The sequence below is a fragment of the Cariama cristata genome, unplaced genomic scaffold, assembly GCF_000690535.1.
Source record: "Cariama cristata isolate BGI_N322 unplaced genomic scaffold, ASM69053v1 scaffold3249, whole genome shotgun sequence".
Lineage (NCBI taxonomy): Eukaryota > Metazoa > Chordata > Aves > Cariamiformes > Cariamidae > Cariama > Cariama cristata.
In genome coordinates, this window is record NW_009637278.1 from 967 (window position 1) to 24540 (window position 23574).

At 42.3% G+C, this 23574-nt stretch overlaps 2 protein-coding genes across 2 annotated transcripts in view; one reads left to right on the forward strand and one right to left on the reverse strand.

Moving 5' to 3' along the window:
* Positions 1 to 299: 299 nt before the first annotated feature.
* On the forward strand, positions 300 to 1265 carry DBX1 (developing brain homeobox 1; the record flags this gene model as incomplete). The annotated part of the gene is made up of 2 exons (XM_009708243.1): positions 300 to 502; positions 885 to 1265. Coding segments are annotated over 2 exons (584 nt in total), but the record flags the coding sequence as incomplete, so codon positions are not given.
* A 13029-nt stretch (positions 1266 to 14294) lies between these two features.
* LOC104167852 (neuron navigator 2-like) overlaps positions 14295 to 23574 on the reverse strand; it is a 102163-nt gene continuing 92883 nt past the window's right edge. Inside the window, 6 exon segments of the mRNA XM_009708242.1 lie at positions 14295 to 15335; positions 16447 to 16650; positions 21189 to 21307; positions 21742 to 21938; positions 22421 to 22492; positions 22984 to 23138. Of these exon segments, the coding sequence (XP_009706544.1) occupies positions 15210 to 15335; positions 16447 to 16650; positions 21189 to 21307; positions 21742 to 21938; positions 22421 to 22492; positions 22984 to 23138 (873 nt within the window). The 3' untranslated portion in view covers positions 14295 to 15209.

Sequence of the window (23574 nt, forward strand, 5' to 3'; positions counted from 1 at the left end):
TGCTTCTGAGTGGGAGGGAAAGCTTTTTTATCATACCTCTATCTTAGCTGGTACGCCTCGCTTTGCCTTTTCAGGCCGGAGACCTTTGAATCTCCCAACAAAACCGGCCACTATTGATCCATTTTACACATTTGAGTTGATAGATCTAATCCCAGCGATCACTGGCTGAAAGAGGGGGTGCTTAATTAAGCCTAAAGCTCCTTTTCACAGCCCCAGGTTGATGGGTGCCCAGCGGAAGGGCAGGGAGGGGGAGGCAGGGGGTGGTCCCGCTCCGCTCAGCACTGTGTGTCCCCCCACAGCCGCCTCCGCCGTGGTCCCCATCCCCGGCACCTTCTCCTGGCCGCTGGCAGCCCGCGGTAAGCCCCGCCGTGGCATGCTGCGTCGGGCCGTCTTCTCCGACGTGCAGCGCAAGGCGCTGGAGAAGATGTTCCAGAAGCAGAAGTACATCAGCAAACCTGATAGGAAGAAGTTGGCGGCCAAGCTGGGCCTCAAGGACTCACAGGTGAGAGCGGTGCCGGGTGGGGAGAGCAGAGGGGGTGTGGGGAGCTGCCCCCCCACCCCCAGGGACAGCTTGGGAGAAGGGGAGGAGAAGGGGACAGGAGCAGGGAGAACTGCCCACGACCGGGAGAGAGCCCAAAGCAAGCTACAGGGCCATGAGCATCAACAGAGCAGCACGATTCCCAGCTGGGTGAGTAGGACAGGACAGACCACAGCCTTATTGCCCTTCAACTTGCCCTCCTCTTCTAGGGTCCCCAAAGGTCAGGTTCTGAGGTTCCCATTAGCTTCGGTACAGGCATGGACAGGGTTTGAGGGTGCAACCAAAAGGCTTTTCCTGGTCCCTGTTTTACTGAACTGTTTCATTTCTTTGTTGCTTCACCCTCCAGGTGAAGATCTGGTTCCAGAACAGGAGGATGAAGTGGAGGAACTCCAAAGAAAGAGAGCTCCTCTCTTCTGGTGGCTGCAGAGAACAGACCCTACCCACCAAGTTCAACCCTCATCCAGATCTCAGTGATGTAGGCAAGAAGTGTTCAGGAGAGGAGGAGGAGGAGGAGGAGGAAGTTCCCCCCATGTGCCCACCCAGCCCCCGGCATCCCTTAACCTACCACCAGTCCCCAGAACATCTACACTTGAGGGACAGACCGGACTCCCAGATGTCTCCTTCTCCATCCCATTCTAGCAGCCCCAGCAAACCTTCAGACTTCTCAGACTCAGAGGAAGAGGATGATGAACAGGAAGAGGAAGAGGAGGAGATAACAGTCTCTTAGATCACCTGTCTGCCCCTGCCATCACATGGGGACATTGCAAAGATGTAAATAACACAAAGTGCTATAAATTGAAGAGGTGATGTCCCACCCAAACGTCCACATGCTTCTCCAATGCAGGTTCTTCTATCACATAGCTGCAAGATTTTCTGCTCACAGCTATTCCTTATTCTTTGCCCCATGTGGAGGTTTTCATATTCATCACATCGGCCAACCTTTCCATAACTGTCTCTGCTTAACAATCAACACCTCCTCAATTAGCTCCCTTCTCCCAGAAACAGGCAGCTCCTTGCCTTAGAGCAGGGAGGAAAGCACAGCTTGTTAGAAGGGAAACATCTTCCCCCCAGATAAGAAACAGCAAAAAAATACAATGTAGATGCTGTGGCCATTTTTACTGCCTTTCAAGTGAATTTCCAGCTACTATTAAGATTTCAAAACCCTGAAGCCTGGTCTGACCTAGCAACCCCATCCTCCAAAATTAAATAGCCCTGAGGGGCACAGACCAAACGCTGCCTCCCTCCTCACCCCAAATACCACAATTCTCATGCAACAGACCCATTGAAATCCCTGGAATGACTTCTGAGGTATAACGTAAGTGTGCCTTGTGCAATGAAGACCTTATTTATGTTTTTTTCATTTTAATTTATGCATCAATATTACATTCAAAGCACTGTCTAACCCATCTTTTTGCCCACAGGCTTGTGCTTATTTTCCACTTTGCTTCTGCTATCCATGGTGTGGACAGAGGAAAGTGGGTACGCCTCTTTGATTTTTGACTGAACTTTGCTGTCTTTGCACAGCTTATATGAACTGTACACTATTTTGTACACTTACTCTGTATGGATGTTTTATACCAAGGTTATTGTGAATGAATATAACGATGGCTCAACAAGGTCTCTCTCTTTTTTAATTGAATGACAGCTAAACTACAGACAAATGTAGCTGTTTAATTGTGTAACTTATAAAAACACCTTTATTTTGTATTTTACCATGTACAGGCCTTAAATATGTATATATAATAAAGTGAATGATTGTCAAATAAAAAAGAAGTGGATTTCCAAGTTTGATCGTTCAGTAGTACTTGGTTCTGGTTTACAGGTTGTTGTAGCCTGTGTCTGGGGCCAAACAGGGAAAGAAAAGAAAACTACCTTTTATCTACAGTGTAGCGATTCAATAAGAATTTATCAGCTTCAAATTAAATCATGTTACAGGAATACCTACCTGCCTTTTAACTAGGGAGCAACTCAACCAAAGTATTGAAGATATCCTGTAGTTAAAATGAACACGTTCTCCCTCCTTGCATTTAAATGCAACTTAATTTCTGCTGGTGTTACCCTGTGCTCCCCTCCAAAGCCTTTCTGACCCCCATCCTTCCTTCCAGTTACTGCCCAGGTAGGTCGGGGTGTGGACACCTGCCCTGCACCACCCTGCTGAGATACTACAGTTTGTAGACTGGGAGCATGCAATTAGAACATTCTTATGGGGCAGAGAAACAGAATGAAAGAGAGAGACTTAAGACGACTCTTCAGCCTTAAGTCCAGCCAAGGATCACTTCTACAACACAAGGCAAATCCATAACTACCTGAGTATTTATTTTTTTTTTTAGATACAAATACACACTACAGAAACATCAATGTTTTCCACCTTGCATGCAGGTAGTGGAGTTCTGCTGAAACAGAGATTTTGTTACAAAATTAGTTTATTTTCTGCTCCGTTGATCTGACTAGTGCCCACCACTCACAACACACCAAAACAAAGAAATAAATGGAGCAGACATCACCTGAACACAACCATCCCTGTGTGCTCCACTGCCCTACGCTACCACGGCCGCGAGGAAAGGCATGGAAGGGAGAAGAGAAAGATTCCAGTTGGAAGGGACCGACAAGGACCACCTAGTCCAACCGCCTGACCACTTCAGGGCTGACCAAAAATTGACACATCTTATTAAAAGGCATTGTCCAAAAGCCTCCTAAACACGGCCAGGCATGGGGCATTGGCCACCCCTCTAGGAAGCCTGTTCCAGGTCTTCAGCTGCTTTCCAATTAGCTAATTGGACACACCTATGCCGTGAGACATTGCAACTTTAATCATCTTCTACCTCTCTAACACCTTACTGCCATTAGCAATTGATAACACACACCTGAGACAGGGCAGCAAGTAAGGCACATCACACAGTATTTATCCCACAAAAGACAGTGAAAGAACATGAGGTTGTTTTGCATGGTTTGGTTGGGTTTTGTTTGTTTTGTTTTTTTAAAACAAGGCTTTCCAAAAGAGCAGCACATCTGCCAAGCATACCTAAAACATCACACAAATACGCATTAAACAGCAACTGGCACAATCTATCCGAGGGCTCATCCAGGGTCAAACAAAAGAGCTGTTACATGCATTATCAACCACGTATATACTGCAGAATATATTGTTATCTATCTATTGACTCTGTAAGTGATAGACCAGCCCATGACAATTACTTACAACTTAAATTTTACTAGCTCAGTAAGTGTGAGACCATAGTTAAGTAACCTATAAAGACAGGTCTGATTAAAACCACATATTTTGTTTTAAAATTCATAGGCTACTCCAGAGACCAGAGGTACCATCACCCATACTACAAAACTCAAGAAAAGAACATGTTCAAAACAAGAACAGGTATCACTTATACATAATCCCTCCTGGTTCAGTGCTCATCAGAAACTACTAATCTCCTTACAGCCTCTGCTTTTTACAACTTATCTGCACTTGGAATATTACCAAAATTAATTATTTCAGACTACATCTTTCAGCATGAGGGCTATCACATCTTATTCTGCTAGACAAATAGCCTTACTAAAGAAAAAAATAACCTGGAATTGCCATTTACAGGGGAAAACTCCTTACCTGACATTTATCAATCTTACTCTTCCCCCCTCCCCAGGGTCTTTTTTTAATAGCAAAAAAAACATCGCATGACCACATGACCACCAAAAGCACAACTATTTAAGATTCAGGGACACCTTAATATGAAATGAAAGAACTGGGTTGTTTTTTTTTACTTACCAACAGCTGCCAGACTGCATCTGTGACTTGCACGAAAGGAGTTTCCCCCTCCAAGGCTTCCATTTTATACTGGGGATGGTGAAGCCAGAGCTCACAGCTACTGTGAGATGGCTCATATGGGACAGCTGTGCCAAGAGAAGTCCTGCAGGAGCAGCTACCCTTTCTGAGGTCTTATGGCAGGGGCCTCAATTTACTCGCTCACCTCACATGTGGAGAGGTCCCAGCTGCTTTAGGAGGACTTGATGACAATTGGGTTTGTTCCTCCTGTACGTGACACCCGGAGTTCAGCCTGGGTATATTTCTAAGAGCAAAATATTTCATAATTTGCTGTTAACATAAAGAGAGGCAGAGGCTACCTCCCCCTATTCCCTGAAGTTAGCTAATCTTGCTGAGGCTAATACAAATCTGCTGGCCCTGGGACTTTTTGATTTATTTATTTGTTTTTTTAATGCAGCTCTCTGTATGCTCTGGGAATGGAGGAAAGGTGATAAGAAGCCTTTCCTGCCTTCACGGAGATGGAAAGATTTCCATATTGACTAGTAGCATCCACAGTTTTTGAAACTCTGGAGCAAAGTAATCCTGTACGTAATGCGCTCCCGTAACAACTGCTGCTGTATGATATTGAAGTCCTTTTTTTTTAAAGACATAGTGGCCTGGAGTGGTCTTGTATGTCTGTTCTTCCTTCTCACAGCCAGGATGGAAGTATCTGACACTGGGGAATGGGTAAGGCAGAGAGGGGGATTTATCTTTGGTGACTGCGAGCTCAGGGCAGCAAATTCTCAATTATTTCATCCCTTAAGTAACCAGCTGGTTCAACATCTGTGCCTGCTGTAACTCTGATCTCCTCCAGCATGGGAGAGTGGCTTTTGGACAGGGGAAAAAAAAGAAAATAAATCACTTTCTCAGGGAGTCTGTGCTGCTGTTACCTGCAGAGCTCACCAGCAGCCCCGGAGCGAGCCTAGGATGTGTGGGGTCCTGCCATGCCCCTCTGGTCCTCCTCCCCAGCTGAAAATCCGCTCAACCAGCACTCCACACAAGTCGGGGAGCTGGAAGCGTTTTCACCTGTGCCACAACCGGGGCAGACGAGGCAGGTGGCCTCCTCCACAGCCCCGTACCGGGAGCACTGCACCAATACAGCTGTATGCCCGTACACTTAGCCAGATGTATAGAAATCATCTAATAAAACACAGATGTTAACATCGTACACATGAAAGCATGTTTATCTCATCTGTATGGTGTCTTTCCTAACAACAGCAAGCAAAAAAAATCCTCACCTGCCACCCTGCATTTCAGTACCAAAGAGCATGAGAATGCCACAGTTGAGCCAAAAAAAAAAAAAAAAAATTAATCACCTCTTTTGAAGAACACCTGTCCTCCAGGCGAGTTTGAACATTACAGTCATCTTAAAGAAACGGAGCCCAAGATGCAAGGCCATAGTTTCCTGAAGCAACCAGTGCAGGCTGAGGCTCGTGAAAGGCTAAACACCCCCACCAATGCAAAAGCCCTGTCCTAAGGTGAACCAGACTTCTTTGAAGAGACCCAAGTTCAGGCCTCAAAACCACTGATGGCATTTAAAGATCTTTGCCCGGAAAGTTTAAGGTAGAGTTTGGCACAACAGCTATGGGGTCTACTACCGCCAAGAGGAACAAGGCAGAGTCTCACTCCTGGTTGTGTTTCCTCTTCTCCTTCCTGACCCATGCACATGCATTGGCACATAGCTGGGCCTGAAGCGGTCAGCATGAAGAGCAGAAAACTGATCTATTTTCTTGATTTGCTTTGATTTCAGCTGGTCTAGCACCTGGGACTGCCTCACCAGTGTGTCAGAAGTGCATGTGACAGAAATGCTCAGCAAGGTTGGGACAGAGGTGTAGAAGATCATCCCTTCTGCCAGCCCTTGTTATTAAATTATCTTAATTGTACACCTTTAGGGCTTTTGTATTATTCAACCAAGACTGAACTTGATCTAAATAAATAAAATCCTTCAAACACCAAAAAACATATCAGCGTCACTTTCCCAACCCACACGACAGGGATCTAACACCAGGGAAAGCCCAGCAGAGTAGCCAGGACCTCACAGGAGTGCCTCTACTGAACATGCACCAAGTGCTAGGTGTGCTGCTCTTACCTGGTTTTCCCTGCCTTGTAATCAGTGAAGGGTTAAAATACTTCATAGAATCACAGAACAGCCCAGGTTGGAAGGGACCTGACAAGATCTTCTGGTCCAACCTTTCGTGGGAAAGGGAGCCTAGATGAGAGCTATTACCCTGTTCAATTACATCTTAAAAAACCTCCAGCAATGGGGACTCTACCATGTCTCTGGGAAGGTTGTTCCAGTGAATGATGGTTCTCGCTGCAAAGAAATGTCTTTCTTATATCAAAATAAAACCTCTCCTGTGGCAACTTGTACTCATTGCCCCTTGTCTTCTCCATGTGACTCCTTGTGAAGAGAGGGCATCCATCCTGTTTGTAGCTGCCCTTTAAGTACTGGAATACTGTGATGAGGTCTTCTCTTCTCCAGGAGAAGAGACCTAACTGCTCCAGTTTTTCCTCATAGGGCAGGTCTCCAGCCCCTTGATTGTCTTCATGGCCCTGCTTTGGACCCTTTCCAGTCTGTCCATGTTATTTTTTAATTGTGGGGACCAGAATTGGACACAGTACTCCAGGTGTGGCCTGACAAGTGCCGAGTAGAGTGGGATGATCACATCTCTTACCTCTGCTAGTAATGGCCATGTGGATGCAGCCCAGGATCTGATTTGCCTTCGTTGTACTGCGGACATGTTCAGCTTGTTGTCCAGGACCCTTTCAGCAACGCGGCTTCCCAGCCACATGGCTCCTAGCCCGTACTGGGCTCTTTGGGGATGTCATCCCAGGTGCAAGACCTCCAACTTGTCTTTGTTAAACTTCACACGGTTCACACTCTTACAGCCTGTCCAGGTCTCTCTGTAAGATGGCTCTCTTTTCTGATGTGTTCACCTCGCCACCTGGTTTAGTGCCATCACTTGGTGAGAGTGCTTTCAATCCCATCATCCAGAACATTTATGAAGATGTTGAATATCATGGGGCCCAGTATTGATCCCCGGAGGACCGCACTCGTGACAGGCTGCCAGTCTGAGTAAAAATCATTGATCACCACCCCCTGAGTGCTGCCTGTTAGCCAATTTCCTAATTGATCACCCAACCAATCCGTATTTTTGCCCGTTTGTCCAGGAGAGGACGGTGGGAAACAATGTCAAATGCTTTCCTGAAGTCCAGGTAAACAGCATCTTCTGTACTCCCCACGTAGACAGAAAATACTCTTTTGCAGCAGAAGGTGATCATGTTAGCCTCGTACAAGTTGCCTTTGGTAAAGCCATGCTGTTTTTTCCAAATCACCTGCTTTAACTGGTTTGTAATAGTTTCTAGGAGAACTCATTCCTCTACTTTCCCATGGACTGAAGTAAGACTAACAGGTCTGCAGTTTCCTGGGTCCTCTTTTGGGCCCTTCCTGTAGATGGGTTTGACATTTGCCCTCTTCCAGTCATCAGGGATATGCCCTGATCTCCACAACTTTTCAATTATAGACAGTGGCCTTGCAACAAAGTCAGACATTTATTTTACACCCTGGGTGGGATTCTGCCCAGGCCCATGGATTCATGTGGGTTGAGCCCTTGCAAGAGGGTGCAGACCAGCCCTCCCTCCGCTACTGGTGGGTCGACACGTACGTTGTTGTAGGTCCTTGAGGCTGTGCTCTGGAGATCAGCTATGCTGGTAGACAGAAGCAAAGGCAGTCTTGAGAACCTCTGCCTTGTCAGCATTATTTGTAACTAGTTTCTAGACTCTCTCACAGCTGGGCTCTGAGCACATTGAAGTTGGCCCTTCTGAAATCCAGGGTCTTTGTCCTACTATTGATCTTCAGTGTGCTTTGCAGGATCTTAAACGTTATGATCTTAACGTTATGATCGCTATATCCAAGGCTACCACTGATAATTACTTGGATTGTGAGTAGTAAATCTAGCAATGTGCCGCTCCTAGTCGGCATGTCCAGCATCTGCAGCAGGAAGCAGTCCTCCATGCCTTCCAGGAACCTGATGGACAACTTGTGCACCACTGTGCAGGAACAGATGGATTCAACAGTCAAAGCCGATAGGCGCTGGGCAGAGAGCGGGAAGCTGGAAATGGTGGAATAAAGTTGCCAGAAATATTGTTGTTGATGAGGTTTAGAAGCTCACACAGACCTGATCTTATGAGCGTGTTCCTCCCCCACTGGGCTTGGGCTTTGTGTCCTAACATCTGTTCTGCACTGGGTGGTGCTGGTTTGTTGTGATCCCAGTAAGAAAGGCACCCAGACTCAGTGAAGTATCAAAGTGCTATTTAATAGAGATAACACTGTAAGATGAGACTAGCAGAGATTATCTTACGTCCCTTTAGATGGTGGGAAACCTGAGTGGTGTAGCATCAAAGGGGCCTCCACAGCATGCTGGTCACATCCCATCCATAGGTGTGGTCATTTGAGCTATTACAGGATTTTTTTCTTACAAGAAAACAACTCTATTCACCATTTGTGCTGTCAAACAGAAAGGATGTACTCATGAGAACTTCTTGCTGCGTGGTTGGATAAAGGCAAGGACACCCAGGTGGCTTAGTCCCAGGTACCCAGCAGGAGCTGCCTGCAGGCTCCTCTGTTAGAATGGGCTGGCTGAGTTTATCCTACGGACAAGGGATTTGTGCGGCACAACCCAGGTCTGAAGGCCAGGCCATTCTTGTAGCATAGGGCAGAGCAGCCTAGCACAGGCCTGGGCATATTCAGGCTGACCGTTACGTGGATCACCAGCTCCTTGACGTACAAGGGTTACTACAGATCAGGTTTACTACAAGATCTCACTGGAAGCACAACCTCTTCCCATCTGCCTGTGGATTCATTCTTACGTTAAGGTCCTTTAGACTTCCTAATTGCCCAGCCCTGTGTGGGTGAACTTCTTAGAGGAGCAGGAGGAGGAATTACCCACGCTTAGCCAGAGCATGGGCTCCATCCCTTGTAACTAGCTCAGTCCCCTTGAGTCTCCAGCAACAGAGAAAATCAGAAGTATTTGTGTACCTGAGCAACCTAATCTCGTTGAAGAGGTCCCTGCTCATTGCAGGGGGGTTGGACTAGAAGACCTCTAAAGGTCCATCCCAACCTAAATGATTTGATAATTCTGTGACCAAGGAAGGAGACATGAACATGGCTTTCTTTGTGTGGCTAAGCAAACGGAGATGTCAATGGGAAAGTATTTGCCTAGAGTCAGTCCCACTGCCATTAGCAGAAATGAGAGCTGTCCTCAGCTGCTGTGCTCTGCTCTAACCCCCCAAAGCTTTCTGATGAACAAGGAGATAGGGGGAACGACTGTTTGCTTATAGGGCCAACGGGCATCTGCTCCTCTCCTGCCAACACACTGCAAATGCGTGCTAGGAAAAGCAACCTCACATGGGTCCTCCCTGTGCCAAGTAGGGGCTATAAACTGTGGAGGAGAGAGAACCAGACTGATTGTCTGCATTAAAAGCTAGAAACCAATGAAGAGTAGGTGTTTCCATACCACAAGCCCTCAGCTATCACACCTAACATAATGTCAGAATCAGCAGCGTCAGTAAAGTGGTAAAATGAAGCCGTGCGCAGAAAGTGCAGAAGGATGGGAGCCTGGAGGGTGCCAGGAGGTATTTCCTCTCTGGTTCTTGAGGTGACTACCTCAAGATACCAGTGGAAAAGTTCAGTGGAAAGCAAGGGGTGTAAATACATGTCATAGGTCGTGGACTGAGTTCATAAAATGACTCCAGGGGATTGCCCTTTCCATTGCAGAAAGGAAGTCAGCACTGAGAAATGACGAGGTGGATCCAGGAAGGACACAAAACAAGAATGAAATAGGATGTTCAAAACAGAAAAGCAGGGCAAAAAAAGTTAAAAAGAAGATAATGTAAAGGGAAAAAAATGTGAAGATGAGTGTACAACACAAGTGTGCACAGAGCAGAGAACAAGAACATGGGGAAGGGATGGGGCAGCCAAAAAAGGGAAGAAAGGAAAGAAGAGTTCCTGAGAGGTATTAAGCATTTTGGTGCCAGTCCAGTATTGATTCAAACATTGTCCAAGATCAGGGCTGGAGCATTTTCCAGGGCCAATTCTAAAACGTTCAATTCTGCGCATCAAAGGAAGTTTACAGAACACAGAAAAAACTGCTTGAGCATGTCCAAAACTATTCTGCCTCCGGAAAATTCCTGTGGAGGGACAGATGAAGCCCACATTATGGACGATCATCTCTGAGTTACAGTCTGCACTGCTGCATTATTAAAAGTGAAGAGTATTTTTAGATTAAACTAACTTGAATGCAGATCATAAATTTTCAGCAGAATTTCTTCTCTTTGAAAACTTTTCCTTTGATATAGGTGAATCTGTCCTACTACCATTAATAGTTCAAATCAGTGAGCAGAGGACAAGGTAACTACAAGGAACTGTCAAAAAAGTAGAAATATGAAAATAGTCTCCAGGAAAAAAAAATTACTACTGTTGAGAATTATCCCTTACACTTTAAGTGCGGTGGGTTTTGAATCTATCCCTTCTGAAAAGAGAGTACGTACTTCCCCCAAAGTTAAAGCATTTATTTGGAAGGAAGCAGAAGAATAGATCCCTACATGTTCTTACTGGTCAACATAAATTTATTACTGTATAATCATAGTGTCTCTATCAAATAGGTGAAGAGGAAATTGTAATAATGTGTGGAATGTGTAGGTTGCCCAGAGAGGTGGTAGATGCCCCATCCCTGGAAACATTCAAGGCCAGGTTGGACGGGGCTCTGACCAACCTGAAGATGTCCCTGCTCATTGCAAGGGGGTTGGACTAGATGACCTCTGAAGGTCCAACCCAAACCACTCTATGGCTCTATGAAGTCCGTTCTGCAAAGCACGTTCAGAATAAGCCTAACGTACGCTGCCACTTGCAGCCCTTGTGACCAACAGGGACTTCTCTTGAAAAAGAAGTTGGCACCAGCTACGTATTAGGTTATGTATTGACTGACTTTGGGCTTTTGGCAGAGACACTCTAAATGGATAGACCAGTCCTGTCTTGAGCAGATCTTGATGGATATTGTCTGCAAACCTTAGCGATGAGAGAGAATCGTATTGGTGTAGTCCCTCTGCTAAATTTCCTCCTGGATGTGCGTAAGGGCTGTTGGCGTCTTTTCACAAGTACTTAGAAAAAGCCAACAAAACCAGGAAGTGAACCCCACAATCTTCAAATGAAACAAAAAAAAAAACAAAAAAAAAAAACAAACCAGAAAATGTTGATTAAGAAGGGACAAAAAGTTCTGGGAAGCCACAAATCTGAATAAATAAGCATCAATTTTATTGAATCATGAATAATTTAAGACTGGTACAATCATCAGTTTTATTCTCCGTGACACAGGGGGTGGGGAAGGGGCAGAAACGGGGAGGGTGAAAAAGGGGAGGCATGATCTCAAACAGACCATTCACAAATTCCAATCCTAAATGAGAACTGAAAATTAAATAGGGAGAGGAGCAAATGGAAAACATCATAAACGTACACAAAATACTCAATTCCTAGTTTTTCTCTTTAAAAATGGCTAGAAAAAATTCATCAAAATGCAGCACTTTTAATCAAATATTTACATTTCTATGTTACAATGAAAAAATGTACATCTTATAGAACATATTTCATAAACTGTTCCACTGGAAATGACTAGATCAAAACAGCAACCTTCCATTTAATATCGACAAAGAAAGATTTTTTTGCTTTGTTTTTGTATTTTTTTTCTTGAAAGAAAACTGCCACATTTAGACAAGATTTCATACACATAATATCGAAGTTAAGCATCAACAATGAAATATCAGTTTGCTTCTTCCAAAATGTACAAAAAGCCTAACCAACCCCCTCCCTCCCCTTCCCCAAATAAACCACATCTCATTTATGGCCTGTATCATTCTTGGCAGTTCTGAAGGAAAGAAAATGGTTTATATTTTCAATTTATAACTCAACATGAATGTTGCATAGAATCTTGCATTTCTTTCTTGTTGATTTTTTTTTTTTTAAACAAGCCAACTTTGTAAGGAAGAGAAGGCAAAAAAAAAGGAAGAGTTTTGAAAAAGCCTTAAATGAGGACAAAGTCACTTAAAGAAAGACTTAATCTATGAAAAGTCTTGATAAAAACTAAAACGTGTGCACAACAGGTAACCCTGCTTCCCGAAGTTTCAGAAAAGACACTCAATATTGTGATGCTTAGAATGACTAGCCTACAAAAATTGCCTCTCACTGTAATCCAAGCTAGTGTCAATAAAAAATAATAGATAACAGAAATTCCTTCCTGAGCTTAAGCACAGGATTAAAAATGAGAAAAAAAAAAATACCCCGTTCCCCACAAATAAAACACCATTTTAAACATGTCTTACAGCACTCAGTTAAAGGCTAACTGAGACATTTTCTAGGATATTAAGCCCATTTAAAGCCCTAGCCCTGCAACTGGATTTTTTTTACAGGCACATGCTCTATCTGCATGGATTCAGTTGGGGGATTAGGTACCAAAATTCACAGTAGTAGCAGGTAAAGTCAGTGCTGGGAAGCAGAATTGTCAAGACTACTGGAAAAATTAACCTCTCTCAAACTCATCATCAGCATGCTATGTATTTGTTTCCATACAGATTTATCCCATTTTTACAGTACCAAGAACTGGATTAGGAACATTGGCTGAGTAACCCTTGGTATTTCATTCAGTGAAATAATGAAATAGAGTTCATAAGGTTAAAACAGTAACTACACCAAGCTCTTCCCCCCCGTCATTAAAATATTTAAATTTTTCTTTTACAATATTTTTCTTTTTTTAAAAAAAAAAAAGTCATCAGCACTTAAAAGTTGTAACAGGAGCAGATTCAAGACCAGCTCAGTAAGACAAAGTACAGTTATGTTACAGAAAGTCATGAGGTATAACAAAACGATCCTCTCAAGCTCAGTCACAGAAGCATGAACTTGTCTGTTATATTACTTTAAATCCACAAGCTCTTAAAAAAAATGTTTGTAATAAGTTTTCTTTCTGTACAGTGAAAAACCAGCATATTCCTGTAATTTATTAATGACAGCATTTATTATAGTTGAAAAGCTTTTTTTTTTCTCCTGCATGGATAAAACAGCTCTTCAGTGACTTATTAGCTGCAGATTGATATGAACCTGAAAAGTTATCTCATTTCCCTCCTTTTTTTGTCACATTTAAACAAATTCTAGTATCTCATACAAACAATATTCACAGCAACTTATGATATTCCAAGAGATGACTTTAGCCCTGTTTCTTTAAATAAAATCCCATAATATACAGCACTAATTTAATCAAACACAATTAGTACAAAATAAGGCATCGCTTTAAAAGTCAGCACCAAAAGATAGCTGGAAAGGCTAGTACAAACCCATATTGAGGAGTGATGTTTTTGTCTGAGGTACAGCTGACGTTGCGGTGATGGTGGTATAAACGTTTGCTTCCATAAAAAGGAAAGTGCAATTCTTTGGGAGGTGTTCTTGCTCCCCAACAGAAGTACAAGCCTTAACACTGATAGTGTAGGTGTGTGCGTTCAGAGAGGAGGAGAAATAAAACCAGGTTCACAGCTTCGCCAAAACTCAAAAGCATGGCCCAGTTAAACTTAAAAGACGCAGTACCTTCCCTCCTTTTTTTTCCAGACCTGAGTGCTGCTAAAATACTATTTTTTATTTTTTTTTTTTTGCCATTAGAAAGAAAAGTCATGGAAGTAGGTGTCACCAGAGTAGCACTGGAACTGTCACAGAGCTGAGTTTTAATTAAGCCATTTATGGTTGTGCTGATTGGAACAAAACCTCTGAACAAAACTCAAAAGTTTTTAGAAAACAGCTGTAATATTTCATGGCAAGAATCAAAACCTGAAAGTCTGATTATTCCCTTTCCAGGGGTGTAGCTCCCCTCTGCGTACAGGGCTCACAACGCCTGTGCGCTGCTGAAGGTCCTCTGGAGCTGTAGGACTTCACGGGGCACGGTCCTTTTGCTGACTTCTGTGGAGGAGGGAAACTCTCCTCCTGTAAGTAAATTGGGTGTAATGCCACCGAAGTCAACCAAGTTGGTTACGTGGATGTAAAGTGGGAAGAGAATCAGGCCCTGACTAGCAAAGGGCTACCTGATCTTTCACTTGTAGTAGGTCTGATTGTTACACAGTGTTTGAAAAAACCTGACTTGTTCAGACTGTATATATATTTTTATATATTCCTATTTATATATATATCTTTATAAACACACAATGAAAGAAAGCCAAGGTCTCAGACTGGCAAGGAGAGCAGCGCTTTTGCTTTTCTTTTTTTTTTTTCTTTTCTCTTTTTTAATATTTATTCAAATTTCCCTGTTTTGCAGTTTTGCCTTTATTGAGTATTATAACCAAGGCAAGCGATACTGTTATAGCACCAGAACTATATGAAGCTGAGTTTACTCCGCAAAGCTGATTGGTAAAAGTCCAGCCCTCACCTAAACGTGTTTGGTCAGAAGCAGCATAGGCAAGTATTTCCTCTCCCCTCTCCTTCCAGACAGTACATGGCACAAAGCTGTTTGCTTCATAGCTGTGAAGTTCCCCCCTGGCCCCTTCAACTTTAGCAATGATGATTACGTTTAACATCTTCAGTATCTTAGGCATGAGAGCTTACAGCAACTAAACAAATGAAAACAAAGGAATAGTGCAGTTCTCATCATCGTCAAAAGAAAAACAATACAAAGGTTGCTTGGGTTGCCTGCACCCAGGTTCAAGACTGACTCCAAGTGTCTTCTTGTTCTTGCAGCTCTAATACTGAGATCCCAGCCCAGGAATGTGTTCTTTTCATGAGTCCGTGATCAGGGTTCTTGCCAAGGAGGAGAGCAATAATGGAAACAACCTGTTTCTATCTGAGGAAGATCACAACGTTGACTCCAGAGATGAATCAAGGATGTCATCATGATGGCTGTTGCTGTTAGAGTCACTGTCGTAACTCTGGGGACTGGAGTAGTTGGCTGCTTCTTGCAGCCTCATTAGCATGTTCATCTGCAAAGGCACAGAAGTTCACGATTATTTGTATTCTGATGTAGAAAGAACATCAAATCCATATGAAAGCTACGGTGGCATTCACTTTGCCAGTGGGTGACAAAGGAAAGGAAGAAACAAGTGGGGTAATTAATACTGAGTCTCTGAAAAGAGATATTAACTGTAAACCGTATTACAGCAGCATGCAAGTCAGTCATAAAAAGTATGCTTTTCCAGTAAAGGTGAAAATGAGATTGATGGTATTAGTCCACAGCTGTATTCGACAGGATTCTGCAAGCATCCTACCTCTCTGTTCCTCTGACCCATGGCAATACGGACAGATCAGTCAAAAGAGGCAAATCAGAATGCCCCAATACCTAGCTTGATATTCATATGTATATCACGTATATATGAGCTAGGAAGAGCTGTAACACACATTCTATACTCCCAGTTGTCCAGAAAAATGTACACCTCAACAGAACAGCTTCAGGGCATTCGGTTTGCACAGCAGCTTCAATAACAGTCTCCCATTGGAACAAAATGTGCATTTGGTGTTACCTTCAAGCTCAATTTATACGTTCTGTACAAATACATGTTAACATTTCCCTATATGCTTGTGTGGTATTTCTGATTCATAAATTAGACAGCAGACATGGAGACTATTAGTTCATACATTCTTTGAAAAATCTCAATTTTCATTTGGTGTCAAGAACACAGCTCTAAAAGCCATGTGAAGTAAAGTAACAAGCCTGCTTCGTGATTATGGGAAAGCAGGCTAAATGAAACGGTTCCACTGTGTTATTCAAGTACACAAGATCACGCATTTAATTCCACAGTGTAGAAATTAAGTTTATTATACACATCCTCAGTCACTCTTCAAAAGAAAGAATCCTCAAAATATCCTCAATAAATTAATCTGTAAAGCTTCCGTTGCTGTTTCTTGCAAAGCTGTACAGGTTTTCTGTGTGAACGCATTCCCTAAGCTGACTTGATGACTTCACCAGAAACATTGCCTTCTCATTCTAAAACTTTTTATCACTCCCCAGCTGTCTTTTACTTTTTTATTCCTGTTTCTAATCCCTCGAAACAAGGGAAACAAAGCGGTTCTGCCATTTCCAAAATGAGAGCTTACCAAAGGATCTCCTTCAGCATCACTCACTGGAACTTGTTTGCTGGTTGAGCCTTCCCGTGACATCGAGTAGCCATCAAAGCCCACATCTTCAGGCCGCAGCTGCAGCAGAGGAGGCCACTCATGGTGCTGTGGGGTGGCTGCCCAGGGGTAGGTGTCCATCACCCATTTGGCAGGATCCTCCCAGGGTGCTCTCCTCCCATACAACTGCAAAAGCATAAAAACTTGTAAAACATTCCTAGTAGTCAACCATTTCATTCGGTGCCAACCTAACCAAAATGAACGTGCCATGATTCTTGGATTGCAGGAGATGCAAGCAGGGCTAAACACAAACAAGTGACATTTTCCTTACTCCAGTAATGTACGAGGCTATTTTTAATGACAAATGATTTGGAAGCGGCTCAACACCTCCTTTGAGACTGCAGTGCCCTTCTCTTGGCACCAGGTGAAGAATGGGAGACCTGAAAATCACCTCACTTAATGAAGTTAAGTTAAATAAAGTCAATATACAAAACAGGTCATCAACGTTGACATGGGGATCGTACCAGCAGCTGCCTTATCTTTGCTGTTGTCGTGAAACCACCACCAGTGGAACATGTCAGAGGAAACGTAAGACCTGTCCACGAGCAATAATGATGGATGTCACAGCAAAAGGTTTTCAAGTCAGGGGAATTTCTTTGTATTCAACCAAGAAAAAGCGCCAGCAGGATTTGTCTATGGTCATGTTCCTAGTTCAAGTAAGCAAGCTCTGTTTCACAAACTTGTGTTGAACAGACTGCGTTACTGAACCCCAACGTATCCTCCTTGCTATATTTGGTTTGCATTAATTAGGTAAGACATTCATTTTAATGCCACATGACTTTCAAAAGCATAAATACAACTTCGAGTGACTTTAAAACGTTTCCTTCTGCTTTATAAATTTCAGCCTAAACATCCTTCAGCAACTGGAGTTTGCTGGTGGCATTTTGTCACCTGAATTCAGAGAAGTCTCCTGCAGAACGCACAGGGGGAAAGGCAGCGCTCTAACAAAGACTCTTCAGCTTTCTGACGCATCTAAGACCATCAGAGAACTCTCCTGCAGAACGCACAGGGGGGAAAGGCAGCGCTCTAACAAAGACATTCTTCAGCTTTCTGACGCATCTAAGACCACCTTACTTTCCTCATCACTATTTCTTCTTGGGTTTTTTGTGGTTTTATTTTTTGCATGCACAAAGTATTAAATTGCTCTGCACGCCACCACCTGCAGCCGCCGAGAGCAGAGGTGCCCAGCAGATGGCGCCAGGCGATCTCAGACACAGCCCAACCACTCTTCACCCCCGAGCCGCGCTCTATCGTTTTCCCAGAGTAAAGTCTTCAAGCTGTGCTAAACCAGATCTCCCCTTTTAATCTTGCTCTCGAATCCACAGCAACACATGTCAGTTGTTAAGTGGAAAGGATTTTATATTTTTCAAGTGTCTTTCCTACCGAGAAGGTCTGTGTGGATCGTAGCTCGTTTCTGAAAATTAGCTAGTAAGACGTGTCTTTGCTACCGAGAAGGTCTGTGTGGATCCTAGCTCGTTTCTGAAAATTAGCTAGTAAGTGAAATTCCCTTTTCAATATATGAATTCATCACGTATCTTCAGCGGATGAGACTGACTGACTGACTCATCCCTTCCACAGCGACCAGTTCTGTCCGTCCCTTCCACGCGCACGTTTTCCAGGGAACAATTAAGGGGGCAAGGATCAAAGAGGTTGCTTCACGAAGCACCGAAGAGAAATGACTGGAGTACGAGTGACGGTGGCGAAGCCGCGGGGACTCGGGGTCATCTTTTTGCTGGTGCTGCATTCTGTATCGATACACCAAGCAGGAAGAACTGGGGTTTTATATAACCCTCTAATTTTCACATCCCTGTTTTGAAGAACAAAATAAAACCCCTCAGCTCCAATGGGAGCAATGATTGTAAGGATCCATTTGGCTCACTTGCCTTTGACCCAAAATAGTTCTCTAAATGAGAAACAGAAATATAAAAATAGTTCGGTTTAGATCCACAGAGATCAGAGTGAAATCAGCAGTCCACCCTTCCTTCCTGGCAGGCCATTTCATGAGAGAAGATGTGTTCTCAGAGGAGCCTTTGTGGGTGTGGGGGACAGAAAATAGCCCAAACACACATTTCTACCATTACCTTGCTAATTAGCACAACTCTGGCTACTCTTCGAGTACTGAAGTCTTATTCTTATCCATCGACTAAACAAGAGAGAAATTATTTAAATGGAAATGAATGAGTGGAATTGGGGAAATGGGACTGAAGTGGATAAAGAATCTAAAGCACAAAGTGAGAAATTGAAATCCTTACACCTGGAACGCAAGCCATTCAAATAACCTAAAGAAAGGTGCAGATATCAGGCAAAACAAGCAAGCAAAAAGATGGTTTTATTAATTGTTGTTCTTTCTCTTCACTTCTCTAAGTAATTTTTCAATGCTTTCCACACCTCAGCCATCACACATCAGCCATATGACAGCTTCAATATGCAGTACGAGGAGCCCAAGCATCACTGGGAGTATCAGTTTGCGCCATTTCAGGAGGAAACAGTCACATGCTCTCCTTTCTCTTGTTTTAGGTCCAAAAGATTATTGGCTCCTATTACCTTCCTTTATAGGAATTTTTTATGTAAAATGGTTCTCCTGTTCTATTTCTAGCAAAGTTCCTCTGTGTGTTTTGTACTCTAGGACCTATCATTTTCCTCATGTCTAAGATTCTACCACAATCATCCCAAAGAAAATGAGGTCTCCAGGCATTGACAAATTTCAAATGGCAATCACAGTTCACCCAAATTTTAACCAAAACTTGTGAAGAATTCATGTATTTCATAGATTTGTAAGAAGCCATTAGTAAAAGATCAGTTTTCTATGATAGGGTTGTCTCCTCTCTCTCTCTCTCTCTGTAAACATCTACAAATCTCTGCTTGTCTGGATAGCAAAAGAAACCCAAGGTGGTTATTAAGTGGACAATGTAAAATCTTCCCCCCTTTTTTTTAGTACTTCTTCAAGTACTCAGACTGGTGCGTCTTCATGATTTCTCCATTCTCTGCAGAGTACTCTCAATGCACACAAGAGCTGAAGCTCTAGTACAGAAATGAAGGGCAACAAACAAGCAAATCAAAATAAAATCCCAGTATTTTCCAAAAGAAATCTTTCACACTTTTTTTTTTACATATCTTAATGGCAAGGCATCCTGATGAACACTGCAATGGTTAGCCCTAAGCAGCAGCAGAATGGAAAGAACTATTTTTCAGACATGGAGCAGCTATTCTGCAACACAACTGCTTCTCTGTGGAGCTCGTACCTGGGAGTTATTTCACGTTTCAGAAAGACTTCAGACAGAGACACATAAGTGATGGAGAACTTATTACTTCTGTAAGTAACATTTCATAACTGTTAATTATTCTTACTAATAACAAGCCATGTCTTGCTTACAGTTTGAATTTTTCTAGTCAAAACTTGTCAAACATCCACTAGACTTTTTTCCCCGCAAGACTAAAGCACAAGACTCCCATAACCAAATAACATTTTAGCTTCCTCTTGAACACACTGCATAGTCTGAACTTCTCATCTCTCTCACTGAATAATGCTTCCTGTATCTTAATGATACCTACTGCTCTTTTCTGAATCCTTTCCACATTTTTATCTTTCTAATGAGTCCTTTTACATGGAGAACCACTACCCTACTCCTACCTCTATCAGATGTAATTATAGCTTATGCCCTCAAAATGGCATCTGTCCTCTTACCAAAACACAAGCTCCCAATGCATTAGCTATATTTCCTATTCTCCATCCACCTTTAGCCCTTTTTCAATCTTCTAGACCCTCACTGCAAACCACCCTTTTCTGTTTGTGTTCTCTCATGTTTAGTTTTCATGCATGCAGTGCTGAGAATTTACTGATATTTGATTATGCTATCTCCAAAAAGGTGTCTTAAATTATGTGCTGCCATGCTTATTCTGCGAACAGAGGACCGAAGAATAAAAGCGCCCCTTTTTCCATAGTTGCATGGCAAGCCCACAGCAATCCTCTGCTGAACTCTCCCCGATTCCAACAAGCTTTATAGTCGTACAGACGCTAAGAACTCTGTGGCAATGCTTAAAACTATCCAAATTGCTAGAGTATGAATCAGTCACTAAGTACAGGCAATCACTGATGATTTCACTATGGCCTCGAAGAATTATGAAGGAATCTACTAAAAAATTCATCCTGTACACTGAGAAGTAATCAAAACCCCACTGATACTGAACTTGTCACTCATTAATACGTTTCTCTCCATACAAAGCTTTGTTCCTCCTTTGTTGAAAGATTTGATTTACAAAGGAAAATCCTGCATAACTAAGTTAATGACCACAAACATGTTTTTCAGATGCACAGTATAATTTTAAGGTGTGCTTCTGGAACAGATTATTGAAAGATATTTGGGTGTCTAATTCTCCCTGCTGAAAACGTCAGTAGTTTGGCATCTAAACACTTTTTTAAAAAAAAAAAAAAAATCTAATCTGGACTTTTAATGCTTCCACTCCATATTTCAAAATCATTTTAAGAGAATAATTCTGCCTGAAATTAATGACAATTTAGGCTACATTTTCACAAACATGCAGGTATTCAGTGTCCAAGTTATATCTACAGAAAATGTTGCCATTATTCAGTTTTGTGGGATGCTGTGTTACCTTTTGAATAGATACCATTCAAGACCTATGATTTTTCACTTTTCTCTGCTCACCTGCAGCCCTTCTCTAACTGCCTCCAGAAGATATGGGATGATGGAGTAGTTCCACAAGTCAGTAAACCAAACTCTAGAACCATCCACATCTATTGGACAGGAGAGGAAGAGCCGTGGACCTGGAGAGGGAAACTCAGATATTACACTCAAATCACAATCATGATACACATCAAAAATAGGATCAAACAATAACTTCCAATTCTCTGTAGAAGGAAGCCAAGGATGAGAGAACATAAGTAGCTAGCTGCTGAATTGCTCCTCCTGAGAGCTCAAAAATTCTCTGAATCAATTTTAAAAACTACAGCCTGCAAGGTGAAAACAATTAACCAGATTTCATAACACCATTTGTATGCAGGACTCAGAAAGAAGTCCTTTTTTCTTAGAAAAAGGAAAAAAAATAGGTTTAGAAACTTCTTGTACAGTTTGCCTGAGAGTACATGGCCATCTAAAAGCAGGGATTTAAAGAACGGAAATGTACAAGGACGTACCTGATATACAAGGAAATAAAATACATATATTTACATTTGCCTGGGCATATGGGCAGAACACTTACCGATAGTAACATCAGAGGAGCTGTGAGCCTCCAAGAATTTGTTCAGATGTTGCCAGACCTTGGGAATCCAATCAATAATTTTAACCAGCTCTGCATTTCTCATCCTGCCACTGATCTCTGTTTCAATTAGTTTTCTTCTCAAAAAACGGCCGAGAAAGCCTTTGACTGGCTCAGTGTGATTAGCACATAGCACCCATCTACGGCAGAACAGCAGAAATGTCCATTACTTCTCTTTCTGAACATAACTATTCTGGATGAGATTTCTCTTATTATTTCTAAATTATTATCATGATCAAAATCGGTTATCCCGGTCATATATGTTTCTTAGCAAAAGTTATTTTGGAATCATGAGTTCACTAGATGAAACAATTTGTACTGTGAATTTTTTCAGCTTAAGTTCTCATTCAGTATCTGCTTTGCCTAAACATTGTCTTATTTAAAATTTGTTAGAAGAACAAATATCTTAACAATCATCTGAAAAGTAAAAGTTTTATGAATCACAGTGACTTTACTAACAGCATCATAACAAAGCTGTACATGTTAGGGCAGCAACTAGTAGTAAATGGTATTTCTCTCTCAGTTTGCTATTTCAGCTGATAAGAACAATTTCAGATGACTCAGTAGCCCTTACTCCTTTGCCAGCCCACAAACATAAATGAGAAACATGAATAAACAGTACCTGAAATTATGGTGAAGTTGAAGATTAGGCGTTGAGGAGGTGGCTTGGTTCATTGTGCCAATAATATACGGACTATTAAAAAAAAAAAAATCAAGTAAATCAAACTTGTAAATGTTGAAAAACAACTTTTTAGTAAGATCTCAACATTAAACAAAGGTTATTCAAACCTCTTTTGTCAAAGAAGGTTTTTGTAGTTACTTATAACCAAATTCTCTACTGAAAATATGACTTCTGAGAACATCAAATTCTGAAAGCAAAACAGAAATCTCAAAGCAGGATCTTTCACTAAAAATGGGGTTTTAGTATTGAAGAACTGCTGCATGAAGTAAATGGAAATTGGCCAAACCCTTTACTACCTTTTTATTACTGGTTTCAGAGGAAGTGATCATTTTAGGAAGAGAAAAAGCTCTGAAGTGCTGTCCATAATATATATAGACAGTCTGGCCATCTCAGTCCGCTTTACCAAATTTATCTAGAGTTCATTTTTGTGATCACACTTTGCAATGGCAGTGGTCTGACTGCAGTATTGAAATTTGGAACGTGTTCTGATATTATTTCTTTACCATTTGTGGTACTTGCAGTTTAGAAGTCCATTAAAAATCTCTCCCAGGGAGCTAACGTGATGCAAATTATCCAAAATTATTACAAGAGGCATATCCACAGCATTATTCTCACTGTTACACTGGTCTGCTAGGTTGGATAGGTATTGGCGGAGTTCCTGCAAAGCATATATAAAGAAAAGAAAAGAAAAGAAAAAAAAAAAAGAGAGTTTTCAACACTCTATATTCTCCACCAAACTTTGCATTCCAGCTAGGTTTGTTGTATCTTCTTGCAACTGTGTTTCTATCAAAATACAGCCAATAAAATTAATCTGGAATAATGCATCCCTCGGCAGAGGCCAAATTTGGATGCCTTCAGTAATGCTGTGAAAGAAGGATGAGCTTGCGGGGCTGCTGCTGGCTGACTGGGTGTGGTTGAAATGCTCTCGGCAGCTTTAAAGCATTTATTCCATAGCATGTCTCAAATTATACCAGTGGCCTACAACCACAATGTCAACCATCCTGTTCCTCCAGAGGAAAAATATGCCTAAGGCCATCAAATATACAGCTTTTTTTTTTTTTACCCTTCCCCTCACCCTCCCCCCCTACTTTTCT